Source organism: Oncorhynchus mykiss, chromosome 18 (assembly GCF_057628025.1).
Source record: "Oncorhynchus mykiss isolate SJ-2025 chromosome 18, ASM5762802v1, whole genome shotgun sequence".
Lineage (NCBI taxonomy): Eukaryota > Metazoa > Chordata > Actinopteri > Salmoniformes > Salmonidae > Oncorhynchus > Oncorhynchus mykiss.
The window spans coordinates 38,780,437-38,801,133 of NC_143039.1; the positions used below are offsets into that span (position 1 = coordinate 38,780,437).

At 42.5% G+C, this 20,697-nt stretch overlaps 1 protein-coding gene across 1 annotated transcript; it reads left to right on the forward strand.

Moving 5' to 3' along the window:
• The first annotated feature begins 569 nt into the window (after positions 1-569).
• Positions 570-17,793, forward strand: LOC110495995 (SH2 domain-containing adapter protein E). Its single transcript, XM_021571596.3, has 6 exons — positions 570-1,746; positions 10,881-11,004; positions 12,414-12,662; positions 12,945-13,197; positions 15,139-15,258; positions 15,484-17,793. The coding sequence occupies exons 1-6, from the start codon at positions 1,258-1,260 to the stop codon at positions 15,665-15,667; spliced, it is 1,419 nt and encodes a 472-aa protein (XP_021427271.2). The 5' UTR covers positions 570-1,257; the 3' UTR covers positions 15,668-17,793.
• Positions 17,794-20,697: the final 2,904 nt, after the last annotated feature.

Sequence of the window (20,697 nt, forward strand, 5' to 3'; positions counted from 1 at the left end):
GCAGTGATGCAACCATTCAGGATGCTCTCGATGGTGCAGCTGTAGATCCCTTTGAGGATCTGAGGACCCATGCTAAATCTCCTGAGGGGGAATAGGTTTTGTCAAGCCCTCTTCACGACTGTCTTGGTGTGCTTGATGTATGGTTACATAAGTCAGAAGGTTACATTAGGGTTGATGGGTATTGTATTGCAATTTGTAACATATCATACAAATTGTAAATCATAATATATCATACAAAATGGATGATGGACATCCACAAATTAAAACATACCATACTATGTAATTGTACTGTCCTGGACTTACATTTACTATGTTTTGTCTACCCCTGAGTCCAGGTTTCCCTAGTGAAGACAACTCTGCAAAACAAGGTTGTTGGGAAGGATGAAGTAGTCTAGCCAATCCTTTGGTCCAAGCTATTAACATCATGGACAAAAACCTATAAAAATACTTTCCTCATCTTGCATCCATGACACAGGCAGCCAGGATAGTAGACCACTCTAGAAATAATCACCTCCCACTGTAGGCTAGTCTGTGTTCCTGCTATGTTATCCCACCCCTCTTTCCCACCCCTCTCAACTTTTGGCCACAGTCAGTGGGCTACATTGTAAGAATAGACAGCCACAAGATTTGACACTCTGGGAATGGGATCACTAATAAGAACCAAGAAAAACTTTCAATTCTTTCGAGTTTTCCCACTCCAAAGACTTCTCTTCATCCAAAGGGAATAACTCTACATGCAGCTAAATGGAAGAGGGATACGACCTGACTTAAAGAAAATCACAAATGGGATAAAAGTAGGAAGAAATCTTCCAATATAGGCTACAGCAGGTTTTTATTTTGTTATAAGCTATCACATGTAGGATATTTGTTATTTATTTAATTTTGGTTTAATCTAGTGGCCTTTATTAGAAAACGAAATTGAACATGCCTATTAAGTTAGCCTAATCAATGTTTCATCGGATTATCAAATGAAAAGAATCATATTCTATTTAATTTGGAATTTCTTATAGCCCAGAATTAGACAATTTGACTATTAAAACAATATACGCTATTTTTTTCTCAAAGTAAAAGATAAGCCAGTTAGGACTTTGGACTACATGCAGAACATCTCAAAAAACAGCCTTGTGTTGAAGCAACGCAAGTCTTTTGTGTCAGAATAGCCTACTCTGATTTCTAAAGGTGCGTCTTTGGGGCTGGCACAGTGCATGGCGCATAAAGGTGTTGGACCAAAGAGAGTATTAGCTTTATACAGAGACCATGGCAAAGTGGTTCAAAGAATTCCCCATCAATTTGAAGAATGGTACTGATAGGATCCGCTCAGCTTCAGAATCAGGTTCCCAATCCAGGGGTAAACTTGGACTGGTAGCTGGCATTGGCACCAAAGTAACCAGCTCCAAAGTGAGTTCGAGCAAAAACTCGGGAACGGATAGTAGTGTTGGTGGTGGAGCTGTTGGTGCTCTACCGTCTGGAAGAAATAGAAAAAATTCTGCCGAACTGGGAAGGAATGGCACACGTTCGATAAAGGATGGAAAAGTTTGGGATAGCCTTATAGGTAAAAGTCGCAAAAATTCCAAAGCAGAGACGCCAGTGTTTGATGAGCACCAGCCACTGAAAAGTTCCAGATCTGCGAATGCCTACATCAGTCGTCTGATTAAAGTCGATAAGAAGGACAAGAGCCCAAACTTCAACAGCAGCCCAGTGGTACTCGATACAGAGAAATCACAGCCACTGTGCAAAACAGAGACGGTAAGAAATGTTGAAGCACTTTAGAAATTGTAGACTATTTCTATTTTCAACTGTGATGCTGGACTCGGGGGTAGACCTAACATTGTAAATGTAAATCTGTCTCCCTACATTTAGTATGATATGTTACGTTTCATATGGTATGTACAATGCCTTCAGAAAGTATTCACCCTTTACCTTTTCCACATTTTGTTGTGTTACAGCCTGAATTGAAAATGGACTAAATTGAGCTTTTGTGTCACTGAGCAACACACAATACGACATAGTGTCGAAGTGGAATTTAGTTTGTAGAACATTTAAGAAATTAATACAAAATGAAAAACTGAAATGTCTTGAGTCTATAAGTATTCAACCCCTTTGTTATGGCAAGCCTAACTAAGTTCAAGAGTAAAAATGTGCTTAACATGATTTTAGAATAACTGCCCCATCTCTGTACTCCACACATACAATAATCTGTAAGGTCTGTCAAATCATCAAATCAAATCAAAGTTTATTTGTCACATGCATCGAATACAACAGGTGTAGTAGACTTTACAGTGAAATGCTTACTTACTGTACAAGCCCTTAGTCCTTAACCAACAATGCAGGTTTAAGAAAAATAAGTCTTAAGAAAGTTTTTATTAAAATAAACTGAATTTAAAAAAATAAAATAAGAATAATAATAGTAAAATAACAATAAACAATAACAATAAAATAACAGTAGCGAGGCTATATACAGGGGGCACCGGTCAATGTGCTGGGGCACAGTTTAGTTGAGGTAATTGAGGTAATATATACATTTAGGTAGAGGTAAAGTGACTATGATAATAATGAACAGAGTAGCAGCAGGGTAAAAATGGGGGTGGGGGATGTCAATGCAAATAGTTTGTGTAGCTATTTGATTAGCTGATCAGGAGTCTTATGGCTTGGGGGTTGAAGCTGTTAAGAAGCCTTTTGGACCTAGACTTGGTAGCAGAAAGAACAGTCTATGACCAGGGTGGCTGGAGCCTTTGGCAATTTATAGGGCCTTCCTCTGACACTGCCTGGTACAGAGATCCTGGATGGCAGGAAGCTTGGCCCCAGTGATGTACTGGGCCGTACGCACTACCTGTATGTACTACCCACTAGTGTCTTGCGGTCGGAGGCCGAGCAGTTTCCATACCAGGTGGTAATGCAGCCAGTCAGAATGCTCTTGATGGTGCAGATGCAGAACGTTTTCAGGATCTGAGGACCCATGCCAAATCTTTTCAGTCTCCTGAGGGGGAATAGGCATTGTCGTGACCTCTTCACGACTGTCATGGTGTGACAGTTTTTCACAATTCCTGACATTTAATCATAGTAAAAATTCCCTGTCTTAGGTCAGTTACGATCACCACTTTATTTTAAGAATGTGAAATGTCAGAATAATAGTAGAGAGAATGATTTATTTCAGCTTTTATTTCTTTCATCACATTCCCAGTGGGCCAGAAGTTTACATACACTCAATTACCATTGCCTTTAAATTGTTTATCTTGGCTCAAACGTTTTGGGTAGCCTTCCACAAGCTTCCCACAATAAGTTGGGTGAATTTTGGCCCATTCCTCCTGACAGAGCTGGTGTAACTGAGTCAGGTTTGTAAGCCTCCTTGCTGACGCACACGCTTTTTCAGTTCTGCCCACAAATTTTCTATATGATTGAGGTCAAGGCTTTGTAATGGCCACTCCAAGACCTTGACTTTGTTGTCCTTAAGCCATTTTGCCACAACTTTGGAAGTATTGTCCATTTGGAAGACCCATTTGCGACCAAACTTTAACTTCCTGACAGATGTCTAAAGATGTTGCTTCAATATATCCACATAAATGTCCCTCCTCATGATGCCATCTATTTTGTGAAGTGCACCAGTCCCTCTTGCAGCAAAGCACCCCCACAGCATGATGCTGCCACCCCCGTGCTTCCTGGTTGGGATGGTGTTCTTCGGCTTGCAAGCCTCCCCCTTTTTCCTCCAAACATAATGATGGTCATTATCGCCAAACAGTTCTATTTTCGTTTCATCAGACCAGTGGACATTTCTCCAAAAAGTATGATCTTTGTCCCCATGTGCAGTTGCAAACCGTATTCTGGCTTTTTTATGGCGGTTTTGGAGCAGTGGCTTCTTCCTTGCTGAGCGGCCTTTCAGGTGATGTCAATGTAGGACTAATTTTACTGTGGATATAGATACTTCTGTCCCTGTTTCCTCCAGCATCTTCAAAAGGTCCTTTACTGTTGTTCTGCGAATGATTTGCACTTTTCGTAACCCAAAGCACGTTCATCTCTAGGAGACAGAACGCATCTCCTTCCTGAGCGGTATTCGTGGTCCCATACTGTTTATACTTGCGTACTATTGTTTGTACAGATGAACGTGGTACCTTCAGGCGTTTGGAAATGACTCCCAAGGATGAATCGGACTTGTGGAGGTCTACAATTTTTTTCTGAGGCCTTGGCTTCTTTTGATTTTTCCACGATGTCAAGCAGAGGCACTGAGTTTGAAGGTAGGCCTTGAAATACGTCAACAGGTACACCTCTAATTGACTCAAATGATGTCAATTACACTATTAAAAGCTTCTAAAGCCATGACATCATTTTTGAATTTTCCAAGCTGTTTAAAGGCACAGTCAACTTAGTGTATGTACACTTCTGACCACTGGAATTGTGATACAGTGAATTATAAGTGAAATAATCTGTCTGTAAACAATTGTTGGAAAAATGACTTGTGTCATGCACAAAGTAGATGTCCGAACCAACATGCCAAAACTACTTTGTTAACAAGAAATTTGTGGAGTGGTTGAAAAATGAGTTTTAATGACTCCAACCTAAGTGTATGTAAACTTCCGACTTCAACTGTAGGTAGGAATAAAGTATAAATATATCAATGATGTCGCTCTTGCTGCTGGTAATTCTCTGATCCACCTCTACGCAGACGACATCATTCTGTTTACTTCTGACCCTTCTTTAGACACTGTGTTAACAAACCTCCAGAGGTGCGTCAATGCCATACAACACTCCTTCCATGGACTGCAACTGCTCTTAAATGCTTGTAAAACTAAATGCATGCTTTTCAACCGATCGCTGCCCGCACCTGCCCGCCTGACAAGCATCACTACTTTGGACGATTCTGACTTAGAATATGCGGACAACTGCATATCCCTAGGTGTCTGGTTAGACTGCAAACTCTCCTTCCAGACTCACATTGTGCATCTCCAATCCATAATTAAATCTAGAATCGGCTTCCTTTTTCGCAACAAAGCCTCCTTCACTCATGCTGCTAAACATACCCTCGTAAAACTGACTATCCTACCGATCCTTGACTTTGGCGATGTCATTTACAAAATAGCCTCCAACACTCTCCTCAGCAAAGATGTAGTCTATCACAGTGCCATCCGTTTTGTCACCAAAACCCCATATACAACACACCACTGCGACCTGTATGCTCTCGTTGGCTGGCCCTCGCTTCATACTCATCGCCAAATCCACTGGCTCCAGGTTATCTATAAGTCTTTGCTTGGTAAAGCCCCGCCTTATCTCAGCTCACTGGTCACCATAGCAACACCCACCCATAGCACGAGCTCCAGCAGGTATATTTCACTGGTCATCCCCAAAGCCAACTCCTCCTTTGGCCGCCTTTCCTTCCAGATCTCTGCTGCCAATGACCGGAACAAATTGCAAAAATCACTGAAGCTGGAGACTTATATCTCCCTCACTAACTTGAAGCATCAGCTGTCAGAGCAGCTTACCGTTCACTGATCCTGTACACAGCCCATCTGTAAATAGCCCAACCGTCTACCTCATTCCCCAAATTGTTATTTATTTTTGCTCTTTTGGACCCCAGTATCTCTACTTGCACATCATCATCTTCACATCTATCACTCCAGGGTTAATGCTAAATTGTAATTATTTCACCACTATAGCCTATTTATTGCATTACCTCCCTAATCTTACTACATTTGCACACACTAGACATAGATTTTTCTATTGTGTTAGTGACTGTACGTTTGTTTATTCCATGTGTAACTCTGTGCTGTTGTTTTTGTCGCACTGCTTTGCTTTATCTTGGCCAGGTCACAGTTGTACATGAGAACTTGTTCTCAACTGGCCTACCTGGTTGAATAAAGGTGAAATAAAATTTTAAAAAGTGACTAGGCAACAGGATATATAATAAACAGTAACAGCAGCATATGTGATGAGTCAAAAGAGTTAGTGCACAAAGGGTCAATGCAGATAGTCCCGGTAGCTATTTTAACTAACTATTCAGTAGTCTCATTGCTTGGGGGTAGAAGCTGTTCAGGGTCCTGTTATTTCTAAACTTGGTGCGGTAGCAAAGAGAACAGTCTATGACTTGGGTGGCTGGAGTCTTTGACCATTTTTATCAAATCAAATCAAATCAAATCAAATTTTATTTGTCACATACACATGGTTAGCAGATGTTAATGCGAGTGTAGCGAAATGCTTGTGCTTCTAGTTCCGACAATGCAGTAATAACAAGTAATCTAACTAACAATTCCAAAACTACTGTCTTGTACACAGTGTAAGGGGATAAAGAATATGTACATAAGGATATATGAATGAGTGATGGTACAGAGCAGCATAGGCAAGATACAGTAGATGGTATCGAGTACAGTATGTACAAATGAGATGAGTATGTAAACAAAGTGGCATAGTTTAAAGTGGCTAGTGATACATGTATTACATAAGGATACAGTCGATGATATAGAGTACAGTATATACGTATGCATATGAGATGGATAATGTAGGGTAAGTAACATTATATAAGGTAGCATTGTTTAAAGTGGCTAGTGATATATTTACATCATTTCCCATCAATTCCCATTATTAAAGTGGCTGGAGTTGAGTCAGTGTCAGTGTGTTGGCAGCAGCCACTCAGTGTTAGTGGTGGCTGTTTAACAGTCTGATGGCCTTGAGATAGAAGCTGTTTTTCAGTCTCTCGGTCCCAGCTTTGATGCACCTGTACTGACCTCGCCTTCTGGATGATAGCGGGGTGAACAGGCAGTGGCTCGGGTAGTTGATGTCCTTGATGATCTTTATGGCCTTCCTGTGACATCGGGTGGTGTAGGTGTCCTGGAGGGCAGGTAGTTTGCCTCCGGTGATGCGTTGTGCAGACCTCACTACCCTCTGGAGAGCCTTACGGTTGAGGGCGGTGCAGTTGCCATACCAGGATGCATATACAGCCCGCCAGGATGCTCTCGATTGTGCATCTGTAGAAGTTTGTGAGTGCTTTTGGTGACAAGCCGAATTTCTTCAGCCACCTGAGGTTGAAGAGGCGCTGCTGCGCCTTCTTCACGATGCTGTCTTTGTGAGTGGACCAATTCAGTTTGTCTGTGATGTGTATGCCGAGGAACTTAAAACTTGCTACCCTCTCCACTACTGTTCCATCGATGTGGATAGGGGGGTGTTCCCTCTGCTGTTTCCTGAAGTCCACAATCATCTCCTTAGTTTTGTTGACGTTGAGTGTGAGGTTATTTTCCTGACACCACACTCCGAGGGCCCTCACCTCCTCCCTGTAGGCTGTCTCGTCGTTGTTGGTAATCAAGCCTACCACTGTTGTGTCGTCCGCAAACTTGATGATTGAGTTGGAGGCGTGCGTGGCCACGCAGTCGTGGGTGAACAGGGAGTACAGGAGAGGGCTCAGAACGCACCCTTGTGGGGCCCCAGTGTTGAGGATCAGCGGGGAGGAGATGTTTTTGCCTACCCTCACCACCTGGGGGCGGCCCGTCAGGAAGTCCAGTACCCAGTTGCACAGGGCGGGGTCGAGACCCAGGGTCTCGAGCTTGATGACGAGCTTGGAGGGTACTATGGTGTTGAATGCCGAGCTGTAGTCGATGAACAGCATTCTCACATAGGTATTCCTCTTGTCCAGATGGGTTAGGGCAGTGTGCAGTGTGGTTGAGATTGCATCGTCTGTGGACCTATTTGGGCGGTAAGCAAATTGGAGTGGGTCTAGGGTGTCAGGTAGGGTGGAGGTGATATGGTCCTTGACTAGTCTCTCAAAGCACTTCATGATGACGGATGTGAGTGCTACGGGGCGGTAGTCGTTTAGCTCAGTTACCTTAGCTTTCTTGGGAACAGGAACAATGGTGGCCCTCTTGAAGCATGTGGGAACAGCAGACTGGCATAGGGATTGATTGAATATGTCCGTAAACACACCGGCCAGCTGGTCTGCGCATGCTCTGAGGGCGCGGCTGGGGATGCCGTCTGGGCCTGCAGCCTTGCGAGGGTTAACACGTTTAAATGTCTTACTCACCTCGGCTGCAGTGAAGGAGAGACCGCATGTTTTCGTTGCAGGCCGTGTCAGTGGCACTGTATTGTCCTCAAAGCGGGCAAAAAAGTTATTTAGTCTGCCTGGGAGCAAGACATCCTGGTCCGTGACTGGGCTGGATTTCTTCCTGTAGTCCGTGATTGACTGTAGACCCTGCCACATGCCTCTTGTGTCTGAGCCGTTGAATTGAGATTCTACTTTGTCTCTGTACTGGCGCTTAGCTTGTTTGATAGCCTTGCGGAGGGAATAGCTGCACTGTTTGTATTCGGTCATGTTACCAGACACCTTGCCCTGATTAAAAGCAGTGGTTCGCGCTTTCAGTTTCAAGGGGCCTTCTTCTGACACCGCCTGGTATAGAGGTCCTGGATGCCAGGGAGCTCGGCCCCAGTGTGATGCTAATGATAAATTCTAATAATACATGTGATAATTAGTCTTTATTTGTTTTTTTGTTTAGCTTGCAATAAGTTGTATTATGGGGGTATAGGCCTATATAGCAGTAATTGTATGAGGGGTGTATAATGACTACAAATTCAAAGTATAAACTTGAACTTGGATGACTATCAATCAATCAATGAAGCATAACTATTATATTATATTAACAGCCATGATTATTATAAGCTATAGTAGGCTGTAACAGGAATCCTACTCAAAAATAACATGTGGTGTCATTAATACTGTTGACACTGAAAAGCAAAGGAACAGTCGAAGCTGTGAAAGTTGATATCATTGTTTCAGTTTTCCTCCCTCCCCTTTGTCTCTGAATCTCATTGTATCCACTCCTCCTTGTCTGCCTATCTTTCCCTTCCTTTCCATCTCCCTCTAAATTAAATTAAATTAAATTAAATTCAAAGGGCTTTATTGGCATGGGAAACGTATGTTTACAAGTGAAATAGATAATAAACAAAAGTGAAATAAACAATACAAAATGAACAGTAAACATTACACTCACAAAAGTTCCAATGGAATAAAGACATTTCATATTTTCACCCCTATTGAAAGTTATCCCTCCAATCCCCTCTGTTCCTGGCACAGTGTTCCCCCTCTCTCACCCTTCCACCCCATCCTTCTCTTTTCTCTCATTCAAGCCCCAGGTGAAGGCTATCATGTTGTAAAAAGCATTGTGTGCTAATCCAGGTCCCCTCTGGCTAGGCTTTGAAAATAAAAAAGCGAGTGAAAACGATGTAGAGAGATGGTGTGAAGAAAAAAAACATAAAAGAGGGAGGAGAAATAGAGAGTTTTATGTTTTGAGGGGTAAATCCCTTCCCTGACTCCTGAGTGCCCCAGTCGCTGGGGTTGTCAATCTGCCTGTCTTTGTTTGGCTTTGAAAGGGGAATATCTCTCAGGGGCCTCAGAGGAAGCTACAGTTTTTCAGCATTTCCATTATAAGACTTTATCCCGGTGTTTGGCTTAAAGACACAGACTTTTGTGTTTCCACCTATGAGGCCTGGCCCAAAAAAAGTATACCTGGCCCTAAAAAGACCAAATCTGACATGGGGCTGAGTAACTCAGGGTGTGATAAGTTGTAGCCTATATATAATTTCGCTTATCCTACACACCATATTGTGGTCAGGTCACAGGAAGTGCTAAAGCATGTGTGTGTGAGACAGAGATTGTGTCTGTGTGTGTTGTTGGAGTTGTCCCTAAAAGTGCTAAAGCCATCACCAGTTGAATCAGATTTGGCATACTCTGTGCTATTAGATCCTGGTAGAAGGATGGATGGATGCATTGGGGCCTACAGATGAAGGATCCTAATTTGATCAGTCTTTTGTTGATGATAATTTTCCTTGCACAGCAGGAAATGCAAACTTGTAGTGTATTCAAGTTTTTAAAAGTTTGTAATTTCCACTTTAACATTTCAGACTTGATTTGCCCTAACGTAAAATGTTTAATTCCCTACAAAAAAATGTCCAAGAATTATGATCCACATAATTATTCACATTTCCTGTTGCTACAGCAATGTTTTCCTGCTGTAGAAAACTGTCTCAATTTAATATCCTACATCTGTATCAGTCATTGTCATTTACCATTATCATGCTTGTTAAATAACCTTTATTTAACTAGGCAAGTCAGTTAAGAACCAATTCTGATTTACAATGACAGCCTACACCGGCCAAACCCAGACGATGCTGGGCCAATTGTCCGCTGCCCTATGGGACTCCCAATCACAGCCGGATATGAAACAGCCTGGATTCAAACCAGGGACTGTAGTGACGCCTCTTGCACTGAGATGCAGTCCCTTAGACCGCTGCGCCACATGGGAGCCCAGGTTAGGGATGACAGAACAAGAACATTTATTACAGCAAAACGACCCCCTGTACAGACACTGACCTGGTATCTAATATCAGGCAGTGAGAAACTTGAAAGGCCTTGGCACTGATAAAAAGACAGAGCAGAGCAGTCAAGTGTGAATGAAATCCTTTTGCAATGGTGGAATTTACCAGATACTGTAGGTGGTGTTGTTAGGATAATGGTTCTGGGACAAAGAAGATGAAACAATGATACCGCGGTACTCTCTTTGAACATTGACAATAGATGGGCCTGATTGGGTACTACTTTGTATGACTGATGATATATGTCTGTTTGATCTCTTTGGGAAGCAGGGCAATTTAGATAATATATAAGATAATGTCACCAAAAAACCCTTGACGTCTCTTTGTTGTTATCTCACCTCTTCCTTTCCCTCTAGTGAATCATACTTCTACTCAGTGGGCACAGATTAAGACTAGTCTTGGACTAAAAACCATGCTCAATGGATAATCTCAATTGGAATAGTTTTGAAATCTAGGACTAGCCTTAATTTGTGTCTGGGAAACCAGAGTCTTTGAGTAGTTTTCATGCGTATTAATTTTGCTGTGCTCCTTTGCTTCAGGTGATCATTCAGGACTATGCAGATCCCTTTGACGCCCACAAGACTCGGGAGCAGAGGGATGCGGAGAGAGAGGGGGAGAATGATGGATACATGGAGCCTTACGATGCGCAGCAGATGATCACAGGTGACACATACTATTCAGTATTTTGGCCTACTAAAATGTGGATAACAAGCATTGATTTTGGATTAGGTCCCAGCTTTGAAGATGAGGGATTGGCCGTTGGTAATCTGATCTGATATCAGTGGCCAGGAAAGAGCAGAGTTTTGGCTGTTTTTTTCTATTGTTGTTCGTATGCATATTTTTTGTTTTAGACCTATGTGTGTTGGTTTGTGCAGGCATGTGTGCGCCAGGCCTCATTGGCTGAATTCTATGTATGTGTGTCTTTCATGGGTGAATGATTGGACTGCCATTTTCAATCTAGCCAGAAAAGAGCGATTAGAAATGTTGAAGAACGTGAACTCAATCGCCTAGCACTGGAGGTTGCTATGGCAACTGTGTTGTGCTAGGACAATGGGTGAAGTTTCCTGTCTCTGCTTCCTTTTTCCTGTCTCTGTTTCCTTGTACTTTTCTCCTGAAAGGAAGTTGCCCCCCCCCCCCCCCCCCCCCATCCGCTATCCTCAGACAGAGCCCCTGCATGGCCCCCTATATGGGCAGGCTCTGACCATTTCTCAAAACATCCAGGAAGACAACTGATCAGTCGACCAATCACTTACTCTCTTGACCTCCTTTGATTCTGTCGCTTCATTGTTTTACCCAACATGGTACAATACACTGCTGTGACACTGAAAATGGCCTGTTACACACTAATCATCAAGGCTTTACCAATGTATATCTTACTACCTGGCTAATTTGGGAAAGCCCGTTTATATTGCCCTGGGGAATATGGCCGACCGCAGATAACAACATTTTAGTAGCGTGTCATACTTAAGTACATTCTCATATTGAAGTGGTGCAGGAACACATGTGACCAGTGCATTGTGACATACAGTATTTAACAGTGGTGAAGTATTTTGTGACAGTCCAAGCTCAGCACATAATGTTTTGGCTTTGACATCATACAACAGCTGACATCACTCATCAGCTGCATGCTATGTCAAGTGAATAACTCAATGGCTCAACTGTTCAAAGCCCCTTTACGCTTATTATATTATTATTTATTCCATTTTATAAACACATCATGTTTTCTCGAAACACATCATGTTTTCTCTATTCCTCATTGTTGCACTGACCATAATTGGTAGTTATGTTCTAGGATCAGTTAACCGACATTTATCAGATACTGATATGGACGTGTGAGGCAAAATACTAGCCTAGGATCAGTTGTCTGGGAATGGTAACTCTAGCTGTTTCCTGTAATGTTGGGTCGGACACACCGTGACGACGAACAGCTAAAAGCTGGGTGCCGGCGAACGGTGGTTACTGATTCAACATGTAGAATAATCTGAAAATGAACAGAAAATGGCGGCCAATACTCTGGTCAGGGGCACTCTGGTGTGTTTTCTCTAACAAGAGTCTCTGCTTTTTTTTAACAGAGATCAGACGGAGGGGTTCCAAGGACATGCTGAAGATGTGTGTCCTGCTGGAGGGGGTTGAGGGGGAGGTGGAGGAGGGGCGACCCGTGCCTCCCCAGATCTACGACATGACCTATGAGGGAGGTGTGGAGGGTGACGGAGGGAGCGTGAAGACCCCGGTCACCAGGCCAGAGTTAGATCCCCGGCTCCCTGCTGAGTACCAGCTGCCCTGGGAGTGGAAGAAGGAACAGATTGTCAAGGCTCTGCCTGGTACTATAGTCTAGACAAAAGACAAGACCTACTGCACAATCATACACAATTCTAGAACACTACCACTGGCTATGCAGCTATGCAACCCCTATCACAGCTATCTGCTGATGCAATGATGCATCTATTAAGTGGCTGACCCCTCAAGCTCTAAGGTCTATAATGTAATTAGACCTTCTAAACCAGTACACCAGATCAATATCAATATACCGTATTTGCTACACAGAAGTTGACCACCCCTTTTACATATTTTCTCCCTCTGCTCTGACCCCTCCTCATCCCCAGCCCAGTTTAACTGCCCTGAGCTCCCCACCCCAACCAAAGAGGACCCCCCCGCACTCACCCTCACACGGCAGCCCCAGCAGCAGCCCCTGCAGCAGCCCCAACAGCAGCAGCAGCATCTGCGACAAAAGAGTTGGAGCCAGAAGATCCTGAAGTCCTCTCCTACTTTCTTGCCCTCCCTCTCGTGCCCGCCCAGTATCAGCCCTGAGGCTGAGGTGTGCCGGGTGGACCCCACCCTGCCCCTGGAGAAACAGAGGTGAGGAGGGGAGACAAGGGAGGGAGACACGGTTTATAGGTCAACGGCAGGGGCAGATTCAATAGATTGTTGCTTTAAAAAAAAAAAATGTTAGATATGTAGATATGTACCTGTCACTCTCTCCATGTACAGGTATGGGAGAGTGGGGTAAGTTGAGTCATTTTTACATTCAGCATCACTATGTCAAGGGAAATATAGTGTTTTTTTCTAACCAAGGTATCTACATATATTTCAGAATGTTGTGTATCTCTAGAAATAATCAGAATTCATGTGAACATAACAGTTTTGAAAACATATCTTGTCCAAAAAAAGTGTTCTCTTGGCACAACTTACCACAGGTATTGAGTAAGCTGAGCATAGGGAAAGGGTAGGTTGAGCTGACTTGGGGTAGTTGTCCTTGTGCCTCTGCTACTCTATCATAGCCTCTCTTTCGACAGACAGATGTTTTTTTTTCTTCCCTGCCAATGTAACTCTTCCGTGTCATTCAGTCAATTTCTTTCATCCCTTGCTGCTGCTCAAATTGACTTTTTTTCCTTCTCTCACTTCCTTGGCTGCTCTCTCAAGAAACTCAAGGGACCCCTGCTTGTTTTATGTTTGTATACACAGGACATGATGAATAAATATTTTGAGTTCATGTGCCTGACACATTGCAAAAATACTATACATATTATGCATAAACTGGACAAAATGTAATCCCCCATTGACTCAACATTTTGACTATATTAGCCCACACAGCTACAAGGATGCACTTTAATGCTATTTTCAGGACCTCATATTGTAACTTGTAAAGACCCCAATGTATAAATGTATAAAACAATCTTAAAACGATCTACTTTGGTTTCAATACAAGCATCATGAAACCTATAACACGAATTCATTTGACTTTGTGAAAATCTGTTTTATTTTGGACCTAACTTATTTACAATTTTTTTTAAATGTGTTTTTTTCTGTCAGAAATTACATGAAATTATGATCTCTTCCTAAATCTTTGGTCACATGATTAATTTAGTGTTGGTTTCATACTTACAAGTGGTGGCACATCCAGGGGAGAACGACGGCCCCCTCTGATTGAAGCCACGGAAGTTCAAGGCCAACTGCGGTACTGCAGGCATTGTTGGCAGAAAACAGGACTCCCCAAATATAGTGAATAGAAAAATGCCAATCTTTGAGTAATTTTTTTACGAAGACAATCATGGTACCAATAATTTATTATTATACAGCAGATGTATGTAATTGAACAGACTATTTAAAATTGCACACATATAAGGATAATTTAGTTGGTAATGTCAGCCTGCAGTTCCCCGGTCGGCCTTCAACTTGAGGTACTCAATTAGAAGACGCAGTACTGAGATAGCCTGCAATGGCACTTCCTGGAGTAGGTCAAACTGTGCACGTTATCTTTCCATGAGACGCCATCTTAACCGACTTCATTTGGCTTCAATACACTATTGAGTCTTCACATAGGAATGAATGGTGTCACATGACCGATGGCTTTGTCCATTCATATATACAGTCAACGAACCCTTTAGCTCAACCTACCCCACTCTCCCCTATACCTTGCAGAGTTACCTTATGTTGTTCAGATATTCTATTGTTGATATTAGTGAACCACTTCAATACAGGACTCATGTACTATTTTGTAAGCCCTTTGTACTTTGTTAGCTTCATGTGCTCAGGAGGGGCGCAGCAGTCTAAGGCACTGCATCTCAGTGCTAGAGGTGTCACTACAGACACCCTGGTTTGAATCCAGGCTGTATCCCAACCGGCCGTGATCGGGAGTCCCATAGGGCGGCATCCGGGTTTAGCCGGGGTAGGCCGCCATTGTGAATAAGAATTTGTTCTTAACTGACTTGCCTAGTTCAATAAAGGTTCAATATAAAAATCCTCCTCTGTTTTCTGACCCCTGTGCCTTCCGTTCCCTCTGTCCTTCGGTTGCTCTAGCTGGTACCATGGCTGTGTAACACGCCAGGAGGCAGAGTCTCAGCTCCAGTCCTGCAAAGAGGCCAGTTTCCTGGTGAGGAACAGTGAATCAGGAACCAGCAAATACTCCATTGCGTTAAAGTGAGTATACTAGTCACTAGTACATCTGTTTATTCTCTTCAGAGCTGATACCATACACAATATGTCCAAAAATAATTGCAGTTGATGCATTGGATCCCTTAATACTAATTTAAGGCTACATCTTATGAATTGTGTGGAAGAGCGAGCCAGTGTTTGAATTTGAGATTTCAATTAAGTAATCAATCCTTTTTAACTCTGTACCCTTTTTTACTCCCTCTCTCTCAGGACAAGCCAAGGCTGTGTTCACATCATTGTTGCCCAGACAAAGGAGAATGGCTACACGCTGGACCAGAGTAGCTGTGTGTTTCCCAGCATTCCAGAGGTGGTGCACCACTACAGCACTCAGCGGCTGCCTTTCAATGGGGCCGAGCACATGACCCTGCTGTACCCCGTGCCACGCCCTTACTGACTCCACCCCCACCACACTCAGGTGCACCCCAACAACCCCATGCCTCTGCTTCTGCATGAAATCATCCTCAACGAACATATCCAATCTAATGCTGGCCCCCAACAGCCTCAATCTCTTTATCTATTATCATTCACTTTTCAGTCCCTCTCTCTTTAATGTTATTTAATCCATATCAAAATGTTTTTTTTCAGTCTTATTTTCTCCTGGATAAACAGAAGACAGCAAGCTCAGAGACCTGGGTATTGCTCTTGCTGTACAATAATTCTCTCACCTTTCATATGCAGCTAATGCAAAACACCCAGGCTTCTGTTTTGCATGTGAATTTGGGAGAAACTCAACCCACGCCTTGATTGTACAAACGGGGCAGAAATGAATGATCAAATGAGTCAGAGCCCTGCCAGTTAGAATTTAGTCTCAATTCAAAGATGTGTAGAGAATACAGTATCATTAATCATAATTTTGGTTTAAGATGGTTTAAGCTGCAAAGGGATAAAGCTAGTGCTTTGTTCGAAGAAAATCAGTAAAGTGACTCTCTCACCCTCTGGTGGATGTGCTGGCTCACTGCACCAACTGTACACAACCCTGTGGAGAACAACAACTACTGTACCCGACAAAGACTACTATAGGGAAAGAGTGATACCTAGTCAGTTGTACAACTGAATGCATTCAACTGAAATGTGTCTTCTGTATTTAACCCAACCCCTCTGAATCAAAGAGGTGCTGGGGGCTGCCTTAATCAACATCCACATCATCGGTACCCGGGGAACAGTGGGTTAACTGCCTTGCTCGGGGGCAAAACGACAGATTTTTACCTTGTCAGCTCGGGGATTCGATCCAGCAACATTTCGGTTACTGGCCCAACGCTATACAACACTGTACAAAGACTACTTCACATCTACGCTCACAGCAAACATTTAAGTTGTGTTCTTAGCCTTCTTTTTTTATATAAAGGAGAGATATCCTCCCATCACCCAATTTTCGTCATCAGTGAACAGTGACAGTTGTGTGACTATCTGTACCACCTGCACTGTGAACCATTGAGTGAATCACCCTAATGTAATGTGCCATGTGTTAGGCTAGCGTCACCCTATGGGATTGAATATCCCTTGATAATTACATTAAACCACAGGCTCCTAATCCTGGTCTTCAAGTACCCACATGTATGCTGGCTTTCACCTCATATGATCTCTGCGTCATTAATAGAATTGTTGATTGAGCACTCTCATATGACTGGTTCGATTGTTGTGGTCTGTCACTGTAAATCCAAGACCATGGCCAATTTGCCTAAAGTGAGTGACTGTAAAACTGAGCATCAACAACTAGTTAAGATGTTGTTGGAAAGCTGATGGAGTTGTTCTATGTGTTAACTACTGACTGACACAAACCAAGAAACAAAATACTTGATTTAGATGCACAGCGCTATGGAATATGACTGAAAATGTGTCAACAGACCCCATGTTAATTTCCAATGTAAATTGGTGAGATATTTGGTGGGAAAAAAATCTTTCCCTGTTTCTTACCTTCCCTGTCACATTGCACCACCTGGTGCTAACAAATAAAAAGTGGCAATGCATGATTGCTTTGATTTGATACTACGTTATCTCGCTCACCTGCTGGCTCTCTCTTCAATTCGAGCCTGGGGACGAGGTTAGATACCATTTAACCCTAGATAATGACTTGTGTGTACTCGTTATGAAAAGATATGCTGATACCATTGTCAAACCTACTTTGTCTTTTGGTGTGTATGTAGATACCTGCTATTGAAACAAGAATGAGTTACTGATGTTACTGATTGAAATAAAATGTCCTTAGATAGTCCATGGTTGTTTACCTATATCCTGTGGACATTTGTAGTCTCTCTTTTATTATTATTCAAGTGGAGCATACACGTAGGAATCTCGAATGATTATTATACACTTGGTTAAGTAGCCAATGTCTAGTTGCTATTATTGACAGCTCTGATCGACATGTTCAATTGACATGGCTGATGTAACGTTCCCCTGTGGGGTGAAATAGGTTCCTCCCAACTTTTTCTACTCAAGGCTCTGATGAAGGCGAACTCCACCGAAACTTACACCTGTTTGTTTGTCCAGTTAATAAATCAATCAGATCTATGCAGAAAAAGAGTGCTCCTTTTTCTTTACTTCCCTGCATAGTCAACTGTTGAAGTGTCCTGGGGTAAGGAATGTTTTTGGATGGAGTGGTCTGTGTTTGGATTGTACTGCCTTAAAAGCAGATAATATGTGAAGAAAGTCATACTGTATGGGATCAAGATGTTGTGATAGTAGTGTATGCGGCCATATGGAGGCGTGCTATGGGATGATCAAGGTCAGTACAGGCACCTCTATACACATCTGTGAATCCAAATGCATGCAGTTCATTAGTGACTACAGTTTTGTCTGTAAACATTTCAAAGATCATAGGCATATTGTAATATAATCTACTTAATTTAAAGAATACAGCTATTTAGACATTGCCCACTTACTATATTTCCCACACCAATTATCTGTAGGCTTTTGTAAACCCATTTTTCAACGTCTATGTTGTTGAAAAATGTCAACGTCTATGTTGTTGAAAAATGTAGAACTTTGTCAGTATCGGGTGTGCTGCAGAGTGCATTAAATTGGTCAGCTTTCAAGCAGCTTCTATTGCCGTATTGAAATGTGTAGTTCAGAGTGTAAAGGGAAAGAGTCTGGGGATAGATTGGGTGTAGCGTGGACGCAGCAGAGTGAGGATCGGGTGTAGGGTTGGGCCTGGGACAAACAGTTAAGGTAGACGTTAAGAGCAGGGGCACTCAGGTACAATTGAGGTAAATGCATCACAAAAAAATGCATAAGTGTAACATCATTACACCCAGTGGTATCAGGGATACTTAACGAGAAGGAAGGATGAACACCATCCCTCTCTCCGTCCTTGACTGTCTGTTTCTCACCCTCTCCTTTGTCACTATATCACTGTGTTATCTGAGTCTGATGATCTATCAACAGAATCACCTTGTCTTATTGAGAGGACATTCCATATGTGTTGGTCCTGAGTCAGGTTAACGTGAACATTGAGATGGTTAGAGTTTCAAGTCCACTTGTGAATGCAAGTCCTGGGACCTAAGTTTGGGTATACTATTCCTGAAAGAAACACAAACTAAGCACAAGGTTTTTGTACCTCAGTTGTCTGGTACCTCAATTGTCTGCATTCTTATAATACATGCCATTTAGCAGATGCTTTGATCCAAAGCAACACACAGTTATGCGTGCATCCATTTTTTTACATATGGGTGGTCCCAGGAATCAAACCCACTATCCTGAACTGAACTACAGAGGAACACTTCTTAGAAAATCCTACATCTAGCTAGTTAGTTCAGGTTAACTTAAAAAAGAAGGTAAGGCAACCAAAGCACCATTTAAATAAAAAAAATACAGCAGTTATGGTCCTAAATTGTCCTGGTCATTGAGTCCTTTGGCACACCATTATAGTGCACAACTCAAGTGGCCATAAGAGACATCAACATGTTCTATCAAGATGGACTACTTATACATGATCAAGGTGTGCCTTTTTAAATTCTACTTGAGTGATACAGTAAGATAAGTGCTAGATATACATTAGGATGGGGTCCTAGTCTAGAGCGGTAGTTGGGCTACAGTTGGATGAATATACAGGATACAGAATATCTATTTTCTTTGTGTTTGATACCATCTTTCCCTCATGCTATCTCAGCCCCTCCGGCTCCTTAGGCTTGCGTGACAGACAGGACCGTCTGACTGTGACTGATGGACGGCGCAGTTTGTCATCTTGTTGTCGCTTGACCTGGCCCGCCGGTAACCGAAGTGTCCCTATCATCCTTATCTGGTTGTGCTGTCTGCTTCCCCAGTGACAGGATCAGGCTCTGTGTCCCACATCTCCTTACCTTACCCAGGCTGGCCCAGCCATGTGTGTCTCAAAGGCTGAGTGAAAGGTCCAGGCCAAGGTCAAATGTGTATTTGATACAAGTATTTTGTATGAGGTGCTGGTTCAGTTGTTTTGGTTTGTAAATAGCTAGGCAATCGTTCTGTGTGTCCAAGAGATGTACTGTAAAACTTCAATTAATAGCCCAGGTGTTTCTTTGCTTCAATCACTGAACAACAGGTTAGAGACAGGTTAGACAGATTAGAGACAGGCTGAGACAGGATTCTATTTCCTTAATGCACACAGCTTTTGCAGAATAAAATTGTGAAAGACTACCACACTGTTAATTGTTACCAATATGACCAGTATAAACATTATAATAACAAATTCATCACAGACTTGCAATGACTAGGATGCCCATCATACACCCCGATTTTAGCTTCAGCACCATTCTCTCACTCATTGAGCTTCTTGTATACACCGAAGTTGCAGTGACCATGTCAAGCCACACTGCTGTCTCATCCATGGCAATGACATTGCTCTCCTCTCACTGGGCACACAAAACGTCCTGTCACTGGGCACACACTGTTTGAATCAACGTTGTTTACACGGCATCGCAATGAAATCATGCTGAACCAACGTGAAATTGACATTGAATTGACGTCTGTGCCCAGTGATCTGTATCTTCTTTTGCGCAATCTTTACCATACTCACTGAAGTTCACTGATAAACAATTAATTTAGACCCAGTGTTTATTTGAAACAAAGTATTTATTTGCTAAACTGTCTGCCGATGCCCGGCTATTAAAAGGGACAGGTGGCTATTTAGACTCGCCATTTAATTGAAGTTTTACAATATTACTCAATTTATCACTTGTAGATTAAGACATATTTGTCCTACACCCAATTACAGTGTCTCCTTATATCAAAGTGGTTGGCTAAGTTATACTATGATCAAAGTAAATCTGTCAATTCTGTGTTATATAAGTGTTCATCCTCACCGAACAGACAATAACTTGAAGCTACACTCTCCAGAGCCTGCATTTGAGTGTAATGCTATGCTTCACCTATAGTGATGTCATACCTTTGAGGCTAAATATTTGCTTTTGAAGGAATGAATGTCCCCTATCGTTTTCACTGAGCAAAACACAG